Source organism: Megalops cyprinoides, chromosome 19 (genome assembly GCF_013368585.1).
Source record: "Megalops cyprinoides isolate fMegCyp1 chromosome 19, fMegCyp1.pri, whole genome shotgun sequence".
NCBI lineage: Eukaryota > Metazoa > Chordata > Actinopteri > Elopiformes > Megalopidae > Megalops > Megalops cyprinoides.
Window position 1 is genome coordinate 28325940 of NC_050601.1, and position 18140 is coordinate 28344079.

Below are 18140 nucleotides of genomic sequence, written 5' to 3' on the forward strand. Positions count from 1 at the left end.
CAGACACTCTTACCCAAAGCGACTTACATCAGTTACAGTGTAACTCATTTATACAGCTGGATATTTACTGAGGCAATTGGGGGTTAAGTGCCTTGCCCAAGGGTACAACAGCAGGGCCTCAGCAGGGAATCGAACTGGCCACCTCTCGGTTATGAGTCCTGCTCCTTAACCACTGTGCTACACTGCCACCCTACTTTTAATGACAGACATTTTGCAAGTGTTGTTACTGTCTTGCAGAGACACGTGAGTAACTTGGCATTTGTATATGCTTAAAGGGTTTTGTGTCATGACTGCAAAATATATAATCAGTCCTCTGGACAAGTTTAGAGAAACACTGACTTGCACCGTCAAGCCCTGCTTGCTGGCATGGCTGTCACACATTAGTGGAACCTACATTAGTTCAGCAAGTCACAGGAACCTTTGGTTCTGTGACAAAGCAGCTTTACAGAGATTCTGAGATCACTACAGGGATTTAAGTAGTGATGAGAAAGGCAGAGCTGTCACCTGGCATCTGAGTAGAGGCAGGTGGAGGGTGGCACCCTCACCCCCCAAACTCTTTCATGTTCCTTATACAGGTGAGGTGGACCAGGGGAGGTTGCTTGATCATGATAGTACATATGCACACATGCAAAATTCATAAATAAAATAAAGACTCATATGAAATGTAAATTGATATTCATCTCATATTGGTTTGGGCTGATTAGTTGTTTGATATTTTTGTGCAGATCAGGCACATGTTAACCTGAGACTGAAAAAATCTGTGTTCAACGAATATCCTTCCCATTTATAATAGCAATAGGTAGATAATAAAAGTACAGCTATTGCGTAAAACACAATGGCGAAATTGTGTTGCACTTACGTGTTAAAACCAGTACGCACTGTGGCACTGACACATGCACGAATATGGTTAATAGCGTCCAGCTTGCACAATTTTTCATGAAACTTTGTAAGCTGAAATAATACTTTGTAAGCTGAAATCATATCGCTATGGACGCGTCTGTCAAACGATGAATATGAAAGTCAGTTTTTTCAAACTAGTTTCTACTGGAACAAAATACATTTAATTTCTTTTGTAGTGGAACCATGTCACACAATACGATGCGTTATTCAACATTCGAAAACAACTTCAAACATTTACCTTACTAAATTCTCGATACTATTCGCCTTTTTCACCTGCGTCGCCATATTGATTCCAAAACGAGGCTTGGGTGGGTAAATGAATCTAGTTAAGCCAGCTAGTGGACACTCGACACTACAAATCTACTTTCTACTCAGTTTTTTAGCGTTACCAGAGCGTTTAAGAGTGGTCTTAGCTACCTACGTACCTTCATTCATATTTCAACCGTGTTTAGCGATTTTAAAAAAGCTAGCTAGCTAGCTAGCTACCCAGCTGATGACTGTCATGCGAGATGATTGTCAGATGCGAAAACGAGGTAGCTAGCAGCTAGCTAGATAACAGTATCGACACACGATTAACCTATGAATGGACATTTCAACAAGAATGATCATCAGACTAACACATACAGGGTACACAAACTGTTAGCCAGCTGGTGGACACTTAATTAGCTAATATTTAATCCGTGTTTAGCGAGCTAAGAGAGCTAGCTAGGAAACGTCACCCAGATGACTGTGAGATGCGAGATCGAGGTAACGTTATGACCGCGAGGTGAAAAGGCTAATTCGCATATTTTCCTTCTCTTTTGGGCCAATACAGCTACGTTATATTTGTCGTCACTTCCGGTCCTCCTCCCGAGCGGAAGTATAGTGCGAGGAACGAAGCGACTGAGGAATGGCTGATACTGGGCTTTTGGAGTCTCTTCTCAAACGTGTGGAGAACGTGGACGGTGGTGTGGACAGCCAAGATGTGGCAGCTGTCCTTGGCGTCGATCACCAAGTCATCGTCGGGGCTGTGAAGAGTTTGCAGGCTTTGGGCGATGTACGTTTTCTGTTGCGATAGAAGGTTCTTGCGGCTGAGTAGACATTCAATGGGCGACATGAAATGATGCAAGAGGAGCGTAACGCAGTGTGAATTAGTCGCAAAGCAGTGGGCCAGTATAGCTAGTCTAACAATCTATAAATAGATTAGATATCTATCCAGCACGTTATTTGTAAGGTTGCTAGATCGCGGGATAGCTACCTACCTGGCACGCTGACATGTCCCTCACTAAAAATACGTTAAGTGCCTCGTAATTATTAATGAGAATTATCCAGACTTTGAAATTCAGCAATAACAGGTTTAAAATGTATAATTTGCGAACTACCTATTTGAAATAAAACATTGGTTTTAAAGGCAGCGGAGTCTTTACCGATAACGAGGAAATGTCTTAAATTACTAATCTATTCATGTGCGGAGTTGATGTCGACACATTTAATAGATGAGGTGTTTATTCACGGTATCCTACAGATGATATACAGTAGTTAGCCAGCTTCTTGCGTTTTGGTGGTTTTAAAGGGGATTTTGTTCTCCCTGATTTCATGAAGTGACTAAACATCTAACGTTAGAGGAGCGGCCCAGCAGTACAAACGGCGCTTCATTTATTCAGATGCTGTTACAGTGCGACCTGTTCAGACGCAGGTGACCATTTGACTGCCTGAAATTTTTCTGGTTTCTGACTTTGATATGTTTGCTGTTAAATCACCCATCACAACCAATCCATGCTCACTTGTATGGCTGAGAAAGTGTCCTTAATTACAATGTGCCTTTCCTCTACAGGTGATTTCAGCAGAGCAGTGCTCTTCCAAGCGCTGGGAGCTGACAGCGGAGGGGGCAGAGATAGCGGAGCAGGGCAGCCACGAGGCGCAGGTCTTCAATGCAATACCAGAGGAGGGACTGCCCCAGAGTGAACTCATGGTGAGAGGATGAGAGGAAATGCAGGAGGGAAGGAGACATGCACGGTTTGGCACATGATTTCATTCCATATTCTCCTGTTATCCCCTGGCACTGCAGGTGTTTTCCACCACATATATGAACCACAGCTCTTAGCTCCCCAGGAGATTTTGCTATGTATGTGGGTGTGTAGGGGGGCAGGCAGAAGAACAGAGTGGTGAATGTTGAAGAGGGTTATGGGGCCACCCAAAGCAGTGCTTCATAGCAGCAGCGTGGCATAGTGGTAAGGAGTAGGGCTCATAACCAAATGGCTGCTGGTTGGCTTCCCCGCTGCGGCACTGCTGCTGTGTCCTTGGGAAAGGTACTTAACCCCCAGTTGCCTCAGGAAAAATATACAGCTGTATAAATGGGTAAAATTGTAACCTACATAAGCTTCTCTGGTTAAGAGCATCTGCTCGATGACTGCAATGTAGATACCCCTGGGTGGCTATGGCATCTGTGACAAGTGGAACACAGTTTCTCAGCATTGTTTTACTGGATAAATGAGGATTGTGTTGGGGTATGGCTGAGTGGGATGTTTAGTTTTTTGGTGCAGATAAAGGTAAAATATGCATGACTGCACTCTGATGACATACTGTATCCCTGTTGATCTCTGCAGAAGCTGCCCAGCGGGAAGGTGGGCTTCAGCAAGGCAATGTCCAACAAGTGGATCCGTTTGGATAAAAGCCACAAGGGGGGTCCTCGGGTCTTCAGGATGGTGAGTGTGTGTGTGTGTTTTGGAGTTGGGTTGGTGCTCACCTGCATTTATGGAAAATGAGTGAAGTTATTGAGTGAAGCCTTACTGATTAAAACTGTGTGATTGTGTGCATACATGTGTTTGTTGAAACCAGGTGGAGAACGTTGAGGACACTGTTAGGGAGAAGTTGCTGCTGGTGAAACTGGGTGGAGCCTCCCAGCTGGTGGAGAAAGAGAAGAACGAGCTGAAGAAGCGAAAGCTGCTGACAGAAGTGTAAGAGCCAGCTTTCTGAACTCTCCTTTTGTAAATACAGTGTAAAGACCAGCTTTCTGAATGCTTCTGTTTTAAATACAGTATAAAAGCCAACTTTCTGAACTGTACTACTCTTCAGCAAAATGTTATGGGATGTCACTATAGCGTAGGCAGCAGTGGCAGATGCATAGCTTTGTCCTTCATGCTTGCAATACTGATTCCCACCGGCACATAACAGCGGCATATCATGTTCATGCTAGGTGGTCTGGCGATTCTCTTATCAGGGGTTCAGGAAGCTCTGTAGAATGCTTCACAGTGCAGAATGTTTCACTGTGCAGAATGCTTCAAAGCCCAAAGACAGGTGTGTAAATAAAGGTGTGAATCCAGAAGCAGGCATGAGCACAGTTTTATGATGATGATGGTGGTGAATCTTTCTTGGCTATAAATGTTTTATATTATCTGGCATGTAGGCAGCACAGATAAAAGTCACATACCTCTGGGCTTCCGAATAGCTCGGTGATTAAGGCATCTCTCGTGGGCACCAGCTGAACCTCACAGCTCAGGTTAGAGCCCAGCCATGTCATCAACCATCAATGACCAGAAGCTCACAACAGCGCAATGTATTGGCTTTATTCCACTGATAATAGGGGTGAGCAGGCTGGCCAGGGCTTCCTTGCTTTTCTGCTCTCAGGCATCCTGTGATTTGTAAGGCACCTGTGAGTTGTTTGGTTGACATCACTAGAGTAGTGCCTTTTCTCCAATGACACTGCCACCATCTTCTGTCTGAGGTTGTAGATCTGGCAATTCAGTTTAGAGCTATTCTCATTCTGCAGTTTGCTTGCCACACAATATGCGTTTAGTGTAGATATCTAATAACACCTTCGAAAGAAAGGGAATAAGGGATTTTTTATGTGTGTACTCTTAAGGTCCTCAGGACAGCAGAAAATGGGCAGTGAAAAAATATATTTTCACTCAAAAGAATTAAGCTGCATGTTTTTGACAGCTTTATATACTGTCATGCATGAAAATACATCTTATATTATGTATACTCCTGATTTAATTATGGCACAAGGAGTCTCAGGGCATCTGCATGCTTATGGAGAGTGTTTGAGCAGGATCAGATAGGAATGAAGGAGGTTAGTGGGATGCAGTAGTTGGGATCAGTGGTAGTGAGGCAGGCCTGTGTGTTCAGCTATGTTGTGTGTGGTGGGGGTCCAACAGGCTGTTTGTGGCTGTACTGGCACTCAGTGAGACATCACAGGGGAGCAGCATTCCAGCATAGCAGCATTAGACACTGAGCAGGTTATGAACAGGCCTGGGTTCTGAGCCAGACCCATTCCCAATAAAACACCCTCACTATATACATCATCCCCTGGCTGTCCCCTGGGGGTCAGGATCCTAGATAACCAAACCCAGGGAAAGTGTTTGGCTAGAGGCACCAAGCTTTTACATGTCAGTGTTTTAGGGTCAGTTGGCTCATTTAGTCTACCCGCAGTGTTTTGTCACAAGATCAGGTCACAAAATTACTGTCCCTCAAAGTGTAGGACATAAAGCACATTGCCATGGGTAGAATGTGGGCTTAATTTGTTCTTGTGTGGTATGTCAGACTAAACACTCCCCCAAGGTCCTTTTTAGCCTGTACTAATTTTCAGGAAAGATTAAACATATGTAAAGCAGCAGAGCCTTCACTTACGGATTTGAAATATTTGCCCCATGCAGCACTCCCTGTTACTATGTGAACGGGTGCTCACTCATGTCATTGTTGTATAATTTTTTATACTGAAAATGTGGACGTTTTGTGTTGGGGTAAGTTTTCCTTTTATGCACAGAGTATGGTTTGGTGATGGAAGATGGTGGAGAGGTGACAGGAGGTGAGGAGTGATTAACTGTTGCTTGGTGCATTTCAGGACGATGAAGTCCTACTGGATCACGAAGGCCGACGCGTTCAGCACCACCATTGTCAAGCAGGAGACAGAGCTGACCCCGGAGATGATCGCAACGTGAGTGCCTCCTTTGCTACTGTGGACCTGTAGCATGAAGCCTAAACTCCATCTTTGCTGTAAGGGAGAGGCCTACTCTGTGACGCCTGCATAATGCAGGGCCACGCAGGACTTGTTTTGTTGACTTTGTCAGTGTTTTCCTCAGTTTTTTTGAATCAGCCACAGTGTACATTCTGTTTAGGCCAAATAGCTTTCAGATTTATTTGGGGTTTTTGTGATTTCTTTCCAAAGTGATGGATGGATGAAAGTTAGTTTTGTTTTGTTATAATATGATTGGATCAGATTTTTTGAGAAGTGATGACCTGTCTTTCAGACATTAATTCAGTTAGCCTCAGGACCAGCTGGCTGAAGAGAATCCTCTAGATGTTCGTCTATTGGGAATGCAGGGCTTTGAAGTGGGGAATTGTAAAATTTAGTAGAATGTGGTAGAAATTGGCCCTAATTCTGGCTTGCATGCCCTATTTGGGGATTCTTTCTACAGCTATAGAATAATTTTACAGAATTCTGCAGGGTTCTATTTATTGGCGAAGCTTTCAGCATTTATCCAGTTTTGCTAAATTATATTGTGTAAGCAGAACCCATACTGCCATACATTACAGCTGGTCCTGTGATTCCAGTTCTTTGAGACAGATCTGTATTGTTATATCAGATCGGGTGGCTTGTTTTTATGGCACATAAAGCCCTTTTTGCCTTGTCCTAAATATTTATAATTAATTAGTAGCTTTAAAGATTAAGGTTGTTTCTTCTGTCTTTTTGAGATTGGCAGCCAGGGCCCAGCACAGTACTGCTGTGGATCTACATTACGTTACATCACATTACATTAGCCAAAATGCCAATAATGCCAATTAAGCGACTTACATCAGTTACAAATTTTTACTTGTTATCCATTTATATACTGTAGCTGGATATTTACTGAAGCAATTGTGCGGTAAGTACCTTGCCCAAGGGTATAGCAGCAGTGCCCCTGTGAGGAATCAAACCGGCAACCTTTCAGTCACGAGTCCTGCTCCTTAATCACTATGCCATACTGTCGCCCGGATCTAAGTTCTACTGTTTCCCCTCACCTGCGTTTCTCTCTCTGCTGACTCAGCGGAAGTTGGCGTGGCAAGAAGTTCAAGCCCTATAATTTTGATGCGATGGGTGTGGCACCAGACTGTGGCCACCTGCACCCCCTGATGAAGGTGCGCACGCAGTTCCGTCAGATCTTCTTGGAGATGGGGTGAGTGGCTGTCAGCAAGCCAGTTAGGTTCTCGTATCAGCCTCTCCAGGTGTGCACAGGTTTGTGTGCATTTGTCTGTGCATGTTGTGTGTGTGTGTGTGTAAGAATCGGTGTGTGTGTGTGTGTACGTATGTGCGCATACTGCTTGGTGTGCATGTGTTTGTTCCTGTAGACTGCAGTACATAGTAACTGGTGTGTGTGTTTTGTGTAGATTCACAGAGATGCCAACAAATAACTTCATTGAGAGCTCCTTCTGGAACTTTGACTCCCTGTTCCAACCCCAGCAACACCCAGCTCGGGACCAGCACGACACCTTCTTCCTCTCCGGTAAGTGTGCGTGTGCGTGTGTGTGTGTGGCTGTCTGTCTGCATATGCGTGTGCACATGCATTTGTGCTTGGTGTGTGTGCTTGCCTTTCAGTGCATGTGTTGACTGGATGACAGAATTAATGGAAAACACTGGTGTGAAGATTGGCTTGAAAATATGAAGATATGCTTTGTGTGTTGGTGTAAAAACCCACCTGTTTAACCTGGCTTTGTGTGTCGGTATAAAAACACACCTGTATAACCTGACTCGTTTGATCTCTCAGATCCAGCAATGGCACACGAGTTCCCACAGGATTACCTAGAAAGAGTGAAGAAGGTCCACTCAGAGGGGGGGTACGGCTCTCAGGGGTACGTCTCTCACTCCCACCATCCTCAGCCCTACAGGGTGCGCTGTTCTTGGTTGTGGTAGATTATAGTAACAAAGGTACCATACCAGAACTTCAGGTGTGTAGACATTTCTACATACGCTGCTGACTGTTCCTTGTAATGCACAGATGCTTTATTATTTATTATTTATTTATGTTGCATACACTTATATTTTATATACTCACACATTTTGTATATATTCTTGTTGTTTTTGAATTCTTGTCATGTGTTGTCATAACGCTAACATGGGATAGCAACTGTAATTTCGTTGTCCTGAACAGTGACAATAAAGCTCCATCTTATCTTATTTCTTATCCAGTTAGACAGCAGTTGCTCATGTATTCTCATATCTTCTGTTGTGCCTACAGATATAAATATGATTGGAAACTGGAGGAGGCACAGAAAAACATCCTCCGCACACACACCACTGCTGTCAGCGCCCGCATGCTGTACCGGCTGGCACAGCAGGTATCACACGCACACACACACATACCACTGCTGTCAGTGCCCGCATGCTGTACCGTCTGGCACAGCAGGTATCACACACACACACACACACACACACACACACACACACACACACACACACACACCACTGCTGTCAGCGCCCGCATGCTGTACTGGCTGGCACAGCAGGTATCACACGCACAAACACACACCACTGCTGTCAGCGCCCGCATGCTGTACTGGCTGGCACAGCAGGTATCACAGGCACACACACACACCGCTGCTGTCAGCGCCCGCATGCTGTACTGCCTATATACATGTATGGCTGTGTGAGGCACACACACACACACACACACACACACACGCATGAATTCACACACACGCATACAGTCAGAGGCATACACACATGAATACACACACCCATGCACAGAAACATACAAAAATGTGCACATACGCATTCACACACACACACACAGATGTATACACCCACGCACAAATGCACACACAGTTTTAAAGCTGTAAAAGGGTAATCCTTGTAACTGCCTCTTCCTTTTTTTTCTTAGGAGAAGTTTATGCCTGTCAAATATTTCTCCATAGACAGAGTATTCCGAAATGAAACTCTGGATGCCACACACTTGGCCGAATTTCACCAGATTGAGGGGGTGGTGGCCGACTATGGGCTCACCCTAGGTGACCTCATGGGAGTTCTACACCAGTTCTTCACCAAACTGGGTAAGAAAATCCATTCTGCTGACCTAGCCCAAATTCATATCTGAGACTGATGCTCTCCTGTCAAAAACCTTTAAAATTCTAATCTGTTAAAAACTGAACGTGTGTCACAAGATTTTTAAGTTTCATTATCATTTTTATCAAATATGCCCATGAGGCTTAAATAGAATCTTTTAAGGGATAGTTCTGTGTTGGGGGGGCATAAAAATAGGTCTTTGCACAGAAAAACATTTATAATTTGAGACACTGTTCCCAGGAATCACCAAATTGCGTTTTAAACCTGCTTTCAACCCTTACACTGAGCCCAGCATGGAAGTCTTCAGCTATCATGAAGGTAAAAGTTTTCAATGTTTGTGCACTCTCTGCAATTAAATGTCATCCGACCAAAGTGGGTTGGTTGTATTACTTTACAGTAGTATGGAATTTAGAAGCCAGTGAATATGAGCATGTTATACTGTAGGTCCAGTGACATTAAAATATTCATTTTCCAAGTGAATGTTATGAATATGCACATTACTCACTGAGTTCTCACTCTCTCAGGGCTTGGGAAGTGGGTGGAAGTGGGAAATTCTGGTGTTTTCAGGCCTGAGATGCTGCTGCCCATGGGGCTTCCAGAGGGAGTGTCTGTCATAGCCTGGGGACTATCACTGGAGAGGTGAGTCAGTACACACACACACACAGGCATACAAACACACGCACACACACACTTTCTTTTTCTTGCTTTCAGTATGTTGCAACCTTGCAATAGGACATCTTCTGCTAAAAAGTACATGTACACTGGTGTTTTAGTCCATAAACAGTCTATTATGCTCTGTTATAGTTTTTGATTGGCAAGCTGAGTATTAGCTAGAATCACATGACTCTTGTGGTTTTAAAAAAGACTTTACTGTTATTGCTCTGCTTACCTGTGAACGCATTATTCGTCCAGCAGGTGGCACTTTGAATTGTTTTCCACTTGTTACTGTTTTTCATAGGGCAGCTCTGTGGTTTTTGTTTGCTTTCCACTTGCAGCTCTTGTGGGTTTTGTTAAGGGGGTAAGGAGAAGCGGAAGGGATTATGGTTGCTATCAAACTCAATTTGAATAGCCACACAGAAGTGTAAAACTATGGGGAAATGGGTGGAAGGCAGAGCTGGTAAATGTGTGAATTTCACATGAAAAGGCATGACAGCTTGTGCGCTCCTATTATTACCACTGTTGGGTGCAGTGGGGCCAGGCCTGGCCTCTCACTGATCCCAAACTCAGCACTGCTTTTATGTCCTTGATGATCTCAGGCACAAGTTGAAGTTCTGATTTTGCTTTGGCTGATAATTTACTCCTCTGGCAGGAGTATGGTGTAGTAGTAAAGCAGCAGTGTGGTGTAGTGGTAAGGAGGAGCAGTGTGTTGCCATGGTAAGGCGTAGAGTAGTAGTGTGGTGTAGCAGTAAGGAGTAGGGCAGCAATATGGTGTAGTGGTAAGGAACAGTAGTGTGGTATAGTGGTAAGGAGCAGGGCAAGATACAGAACCCAACTAGCTTCAGTAAATGTCTTGCTATATGAATAGGTAACATGAAAGATAACAGGTAAACTGTGTCACTCTGTATAAAGGTGTCTGCTATACAACTAGTGCAATAGTAATGATCCCTCCTCCTCTCTTTCAGACCCACCATGATCAAGTATGGAATCAATAACATCCGGGAACTGGTGGGACACAAAGTCAACCTGCAGATGGTCTATGACAGCCCTGTGTGTCGACTAGACTTGTAATCCTGTCAGGCGTTTCATTGAGCAGTCCCCTTCCCGGCCCTGTCACCTTAGAACCCCTGTTCTTCCCCTAGTTTCAGTGGAAACGCACTAAGCATTTTCTTATTTATTCTATTCATGGTGAGGCTTGGCATTGTGATGCAATGTTTTGAGTTTTTGGAACCCAGAGAGAGATGTGATGGGCAGCCAAGTGAATCTGTTCTGCAGAAATGCCATCTCCCCACACTGTACACTCTACCTGATCACAGTACAATGGCAGGATAGTCATGTATTCAGTACATCCATTCGTCTGCTAAAAATGCATTGTGTATTGCTGAAGTACATTTATTTTTTATGATTACAAACAAATACTGTATGCACATGCTATAAATAACTAAAATAACAGTCTGTTACTGTGCATTACTTCAGCTGGTGAAAATGTTCATTTTCCTCCTGCCCCTGTTAGGAATCACATATAAGATGTCTCATGTCACTGCACTGTGGTGCAACTTGGAATGCCAGTAAAGGATTCTTACTCATGAACCTTGTGTGTCGGAAACTCTTAATGCAAACCAACAGAGGCAAAGGGAAGATTGAATTCTGAGAACCTGGCATTTTTTCAGACATTCCTTCAGCACATACATGCATTCAAATTTTAGCTCTGCTCTGGGTCATTCAGTCATGCCTATACCTCCTACACTGCACTCTCCAAGTTCACTAGTGTTACGAATTCAGACTAATTGCAGTGTGTAGCGAAGGGCGAGACCCCACCAAGTTTCATGGCCACTTGGGGGCACTATACCACTAAAAAAAATCATTTCAATCCCCATTACTAAATCCCCTCAACTAAATTTCTTGTGCTTAATCAAAGTTAAGGATCCTAACTGGGAACTTATCAAACCTCCACGTCAGCCACTTTGTGTTTCATCCATCTTTGCTTTTGTCAAAAACACATTTAACCATCTCCTCCTAGAGTTAGGACACTATGAGGTTTTGTGTATTACCTCTTTGCACCATTGTCTTTAAGAGTTGTTAAAGGATAGTTGCCAGGTTGAACAATGTGGCTGCAGTGTACCCACAAATTCGCCTGTGAAGGCGCCATAAAGGAAGAGTGGCTATATCTCTGCAATGCTTTGGTTCATTGGCATAAAACTCTGTGCACATGCTTACCATGAGGCCTGGGTGGCACACACCAAGTTTAGTGATATTTGGCCACTTTAGGGTGCCATACTGAAAAACAGGTTTAAACACCCATGTGTGTATGTATTTAGATTTTAATGACAGTTTGTTCCAATGGACATCACAAGGTACAAACCACACAAAGAAAAGCAGATATTGCCACCAATTTTCTGTAGAACATTACATCATTACATATCAGGTTTTAACTGAGAAATGAACACAGTTCAATGTTCAAATGGCATGGCTGCTAAGATACAATCAGTTTGTAGCACTTAAAATAAACACATCTCCTGAACCTTTTGACCTACTGCCACAACTAATACACTAAATAGTGTTGAAGAAACACTTGGATACTTTCCACTTTCCATATTGGCCTGCATGTAAGACAGGATTTTTTTCTACTTCAGAAATTACATCTGAAAAGTGGGGTGTAGCTCTAAGATGGCAGCATGCACAGACGCAGCGGTTCTTACCAGTGCCTTTTCTTGCTATTAATATTGACTATTATCATCTCGCTAGTCAAAGAAATGAGGGCGAACATTCAGTACAGCCGCCAAGAACTTTTACAGATTGGTACGACTGCACAGAACACACTTTCAACTCAAAAACAATACCGCAGGAGATTCTCAGACCACCGGGACTAATGTGGATCCCTGTCGCTGGGGGGAGGCGACGCAGATGGCGCAAGGAGAGGAAACAGAAGTGGGATAAGTGAGCTGGTTTGCTAGCCTGGCTAAGAGCCGCTCCATACAAAACCCCTCTCCCTAGTGTTTTTCTCATGAATGCAAGATCACTCGCCAACAAAACTGACAAGACTGTGCATTGCCACACAGAGAACCATAAAGGACTGCCGTTTTCTGATTTTTATGGAGACGTGGCTGAAACATTCCGGATACTGTAGTTGAGCTAGCAGACCGCTCGCTTCTTCGTGCTAACAGATGGTAAGAAATCAGGTGGCTGACTTTGTGTTTACATAAATGAAACATGGTGCATGAACATGACCATAATCGATAAACTCAAACTCTCCGGACTTGGAATATCACATGCTTAAGTGTCGACCATTTCACTTGCCCAGGGAATATACAATTGTTGTTGCCATGGCAGTATACATACCACCACAGGCTAATGCTAAGCTAGCGCTTGGACACATGTATGATGCCATCAGTAAACAACAGAACACAGACCCTGATGGAGTTTTTATCATTGCTGGGGACTTCAGGAATGTTCTTCCCAGATTCTACCAACACGTCAAATGCACAACCAGGGGGAAAAAGACCTTAGATCATGTTTATTCTAACATAAAGGACGCTTACAGGGCCATACCCCACCCCCACCTTGGACAGTCAGACCACCTCTCATTGTTTCTTGTCCCAGCACGCAAAGCTCTTACAAACAGCGTTAAGCCGACCAGCAGGACAGTTAAAGCTTGGCCTGAGGGAGCTATCTTTCAAGTCCAGGACTGTTTTAAACACACAGAATGGAATATACAGTATTTGTCCTTCAGACAGATCTGGAGGTGTACACTTCACTATTGCATGGACAATGTTACTGTTAGCAAAAGGATCCGAGTGTACCCAAATGAGAAACCATGGATGAACAGCGAAGTCAAACGGCTGCTCAGGGCAAGAGACTCGGCCTTTAAATCAGGAGATACCTCAGCCTACAGTGTCGCCAGAGTGAACCTTAAGAGAGGCATCAGATCTGCAAAATATACCTACAAACTACGGATAGAGGAGGACTTCAACAATAACTCCAACCCACGGAGAATGTGGCAAGGCATCCAGTCCATTACATATTACAAAAGGGAAAATAAAACACAGCATACACCAGCTAACAACACTACCAACCTAGTGGAGGAGCTCGAAAACTTCTTTGCTCGGTTTGACAAAGACAATAACCAACCTCCAGTCAGTTTCAAACTGTCGGGAGACCCACAGACTCTTGTTCTGCACACTCACAAGGTGCGGTGAGTCCTCCACAGCATCAACACACGGAAAGCAGCTGGGCCTGATGGTGTTCAAGGGTGTGTACCCCAGGTCTGTGCTGACCAGCTAGCAGAGGTATTTACACACATTTTCAACCTCTCTCTATCCACATGTACAGTCCCTGCATGCCTCAAATCCACCACCATCATGCCTGTTCCCAAAAAACCTACGGTAACTTGTCCCAATGACTATCGGCCGGTTGCTCTCACCCCTGTCATTTCAAAATGTTTCGAACAACTGGTTCTTACACACATCAAAGACACTGTCCGAGCTGATCTAGACCAACACCAGTTTGCCTACCGGTCAAACAGATCGACTGAGGACGCCATCTGTGTGGCTCTCAATACAGCTCTTTCTCATGTAGCAGGAGCTACTATGCAAACTACGCCACCTTGGGAGTTGCACCCAAAGAATTAATTCTCTACCCCTTTGTGGTAACACGTTGGTTTCATACACAGGCCCCTTCAATTTAATGAAGCAACCAGAGACGTGAATCCCATAAAAAAAATATTGTTTATTACAGCAAAAGCAAACACAAGTATTAAAACACACACAAAAAAACACAGATTTTATCAATAAAAAATAGTTGCTCCTCCTCCACGCCAGTAGGGGAGGTACGGCTGTAATGCCTGCGGGTGAGAGAGCTACCGGGGAGAGTCAGTGACTTACCGGAAAGGGACCAACCAAGCACACGTGACCGTAGCCGACACTCACACACTGCAAAATGGTGAAGTACAAGTAAGTGAAACAACCTCAGGTGACTCAATGTCTGCACACGCACACCCACACTTAAGTGAACAAAAGATCCCCTTCCGAAGCGCGCGGTCACCCGTCTCCACCGACACGGAGTCTCACACCGCGCACACACTCAACCAAAAAGAAAACAATTTTAAAACAAAACGGAGGCCGAGCCCCAACTCTACAGTTGGTTTGTCCAATAAGCTAAGATTATCGATACCCGACACCACACAGAATGTAAACAACCCGTCGCTTGCTAGCTACTGGGAAGAGGGCTTGCTTGCTAGGCAAGTCCGTGGGTCTGGTGACACGATATGCGCTAGGCAACAATTGATAAAAGCTAACTAGCTAAAACACTCAGGCAAAACAGCAGCCAGCCATCCTAAAAATAAAAATAGGAAAAGCAGTTAAAACGAGTTGTATCTCGATGTAATCTTTTCTTAGCAGGTTCTCCCCACTTTGTGCAATATATAACATGCGGAGTAGAATGCTTCATGTAGCTATCATTGCAAGAATTAAGAGGGTAAAGAGCCAGGGAAACCAACACTCAACTACAGATATTTTACATCTTATTTAGTTTGTCACTTTACCTTGGGAATATAATGACAGCGATCTCAATCAAGCAGCGCCCGTCTGTCCACAGGAACCTAGAATGAACAAGTCTCGTCAGATTTGCCAAAAGCAGTACGACAAGTGGATGAAGACGCCAGCCTACCTTCTCGGGACATGTATTCAGAGTGCCCAGGGGAAAACCGGAACCAAACAGGTAAGACGTTCTCTTTTCTCTTTGGCTACCACAACCTATTTATAGGAATAGGGAATTGATTGTGTTTCCTGACCGCCAACCGAGTAGCTGGTTGCCTGGTAACCGCGCATTGAGCGTCCAACCAGCTAGCTATGCCACACTCACATCAGGATGCTTTTTGTTGACTACAGCTCGGCGTTAAACACCATCATACCGAACAAGCTGGTCGACAAACTCCACACATTAGGACTAACTCTCTCCATATGCAACTGGATACTGGACTTCCTCAACAACCGCCCCAGGACCGTCAGACTGGACAAGCACACATCCTCCGCTCTCACCCTGAGCACTGGTGTCCCCCAGGGCTGTGTATGCACTTTTCACGCATGACTGCCAACCCATCCACAACTCAAACACTATTGTTAAGTTTGCAGATGATACAACAGCCATGGGCTCATAACGGACCACAACGAAGCTGCATCCAGGGAGGGGGTTTGGAACCTGATAGAGTGGTGCACCAATAATAACCTGGTCTTAAATATCAAAAAGACCAAAGAGATTATCTTGGACTTTAGGACTACCAAAAAGACCACACACAGTCCTATCCACATCAACACAGAGGCTGAGAGAGTCCCCAGCTTCAAGTTCCTGGGAGTGACCCTTTCAGAGGACCTCTCCTGGGCTGACAACACCTCAGCAGTGGTGGGTAAGGCACAACAACACCTTTATTTTCTGAGGAGGCTAAGGAGAGCCAACCTCCCCCAAAAGCTGCTTGTAAACTTTTACAGATGTACCACAGAGAGCATCGTAACAAACTGCATGACAGCCTGGTACAGCAGCTGCACCAAAGCTGATAAAAAAGCCCTCCAGCGTGCTGTGAAAATGGCACAAGACACTGTTGGCACAGAATTGCTGTCACTTGAACATCTTCACAGCACTCACTGCATGAGGAGGGCTAAGAACACCATAAAGGACATTACACACCCTGGACATCATCTGTTTAAGCTCCTTCCATCAGGCAGGTGCTTCAGAACAATCCGCACACACACAAACACACTGAAAAACAGCTTCTTCCCAAAAGCTGTAACACCACTGAACTCAAATATCTCATCAGTTTGACAAGACCAATGTACTGCATCATTGGAGCACGTGCAATATTTATATTTATATTATTTATTTACTACTTGGAATAAGTGCAATATTTACACTGAACCTCTACTACACCTATGCTGCTGGCGCCTTTGCACCCTTGTTTGTCAGTTGTACTTTATTGTTAATTGTATTTTTATACATTATACTGTTTATATTTTATATCTTGCACTGGTTTAGGTTCTGTCCTTTTTTGATGTTATTTTATATTGCTTATTTTTTTGTAAATATGTGTGAGGACTTGAACATAAATGCACCGTTGGAGGCTGACACACTTTCAAATTGCAATTTCGTTGTGCTTGCACAATGACAATAAAGGTCTTGAATTGAATTGAATTGAATTGACTTTTTAATGTCATTGTACATTAACAACAGCAGATGGCGCCATTTATCTGCGATTGTTCAGTGGTATTAGAAATCCCAATAGACTAGTTTATTTTTATTTTTATTTAAATAACTTATTCATTTGAAAATGTGATTACATTTTATTTTTATTTAAATGTGCCAATTTAATCTAAAAAATGTAGAAAATATATCACTGTACCTTGTTTTATGCAGTGTGTTTTATTAAATTGACATCAAATGAAATGATTTCTTTAAAAATAAGTTTTGATCTTCAAAAAGTCTTTTACCAAAAAAAGGTGTTGAAAAATGGGGAGGTCCTTTTCTAATCAGGGACATGTTATTGTATTCAGGTAATATGGTATGTTCTCACAATCTTCCCAAGAAGGCACACTGCATTTTATGGCACTGCTTATGTTTAAGCTTGACATACATGTAGTGGGGGGCAGTACGGTGGTGCATATGGATAGCGCTACTGCCTAAAAATATGGAGGTTTCAAGTTCGGGGTGCGTCTGCGTTCAGTTTGTACCTTGTCCCTGTGTTCATGTGGCTTTCCTCTGGGTATTCTGCTTTTCTACCACAGTCCAAACACATTCAGGTAATGTCAATTGAACATGCTATATTGCCCATAGGTGTGAGTGTAAGAGTGGGTGTCAATGTGTCTGTTCACCCTGTGATGGACTGGTGTCTTGTTCAGGGGTTGTTCTGATTAGTTGTCTACCTGGTGGCCCTGAGGTGCTTGGCCTCTTCATTGCTGCTCGCAGCTATATTTATTATTATTATTATTATTATTAGTAGTAGTAGTAGTCATAGTAGTAGTAGTGGTAGTAGTAGTAACAGTAGTAGTAATAGTAGGCTATTGGTACCAGCAAGAGATAGAGATAATGTCAGGTGTGCACAAGTTATCACTTTTAAAATATGGGCTGATAGGAATAAAATAAATATGACCAAGAGAAATGTTGAGATAATTGCTCACCAGACTGTGCTTGGGGGTATCGGGAGGGGTTCAGAAGGATGTCGAGGGAGCTAATTAGATCCAATGTGTCATCTGGGAGTCGGTCTTGTAAAGCATTGATGAGATGCTGAATGTACTTTGATCGTACGTCTTTGTGAGCCTGAATGGACCTTTCATTTAGATGTCACACTTCCAAATTTTTTGTACCTTCCAACTTGGAGATCATTTTGGAATTCCACCTCCTCTGGGCCAAGTTCATCTTTCAACTGTGTAAGACCTGCGATAGATGCTTACATGATTGGTCTGATGCTGCCAAGATTGGTGTCCTCCTTTTGAAAAACCAAAGTCAAATTGGTGATCACTGCAAGTACATCAGCCAGCATGTGGATGAGGGCAACAAAAGAGTACTGCTGAATCTCTTCAGA

The 18140-nt window shown here is 43.7% G+C and overlaps 1 protein-coding gene and 1 long non-coding RNA gene across 3 annotated transcripts; both read left to right on the top strand.

The window, feature by feature from the left end:
- Window positions 1-1722: 1722 nt before the first annotated feature.
- farsa (phenylalanyl-tRNA synthetase subunit alpha) lies at window positions 1723-11136 on the top strand. Its single transcript, XM_036552075.1, has 13 exons — window positions 1723-1936; window positions 2714-2851; window positions 3486-3584; window positions 3718-3836; window positions 5723-5815; window positions 6906-7034; window positions 7246-7361; window positions 7623-7707; window positions 8094-8193; window positions 8736-8904; window positions 9158-9235; window positions 9442-9556; window positions 10540-11136. The coding sequence occupies exons 1-13, from the start codon at window positions 1790-1792 to the stop codon at window positions 10643-10645; spliced, it is 1494 nt and encodes a 497-aa protein (XP_036407968.1). The 5' UTR covers window positions 1723-1789; the 3' UTR covers window positions 10646-11136.
- Window positions 11137-14458: 3322 nt separating this feature from the next.
- Window positions 14459-16509, top strand: LOC118793976. 2 transcript variants are annotated; one of them, XR_005005717.1, is made up of 3 exons: window positions 14459-14523; window positions 15167-15289; window positions 15460-16509. It is a non-coding gene; the product is annotated as an uncharacterized LOC118793976 (long non-coding RNA). The 2 variants fall into 2 exon arrangements; XR_005005718.1 differs by having other exon boundaries at window positions 14488-14523; window positions 15101-15289.
- Window positions 16510-18140: the final 1631 nt, after the last annotated feature.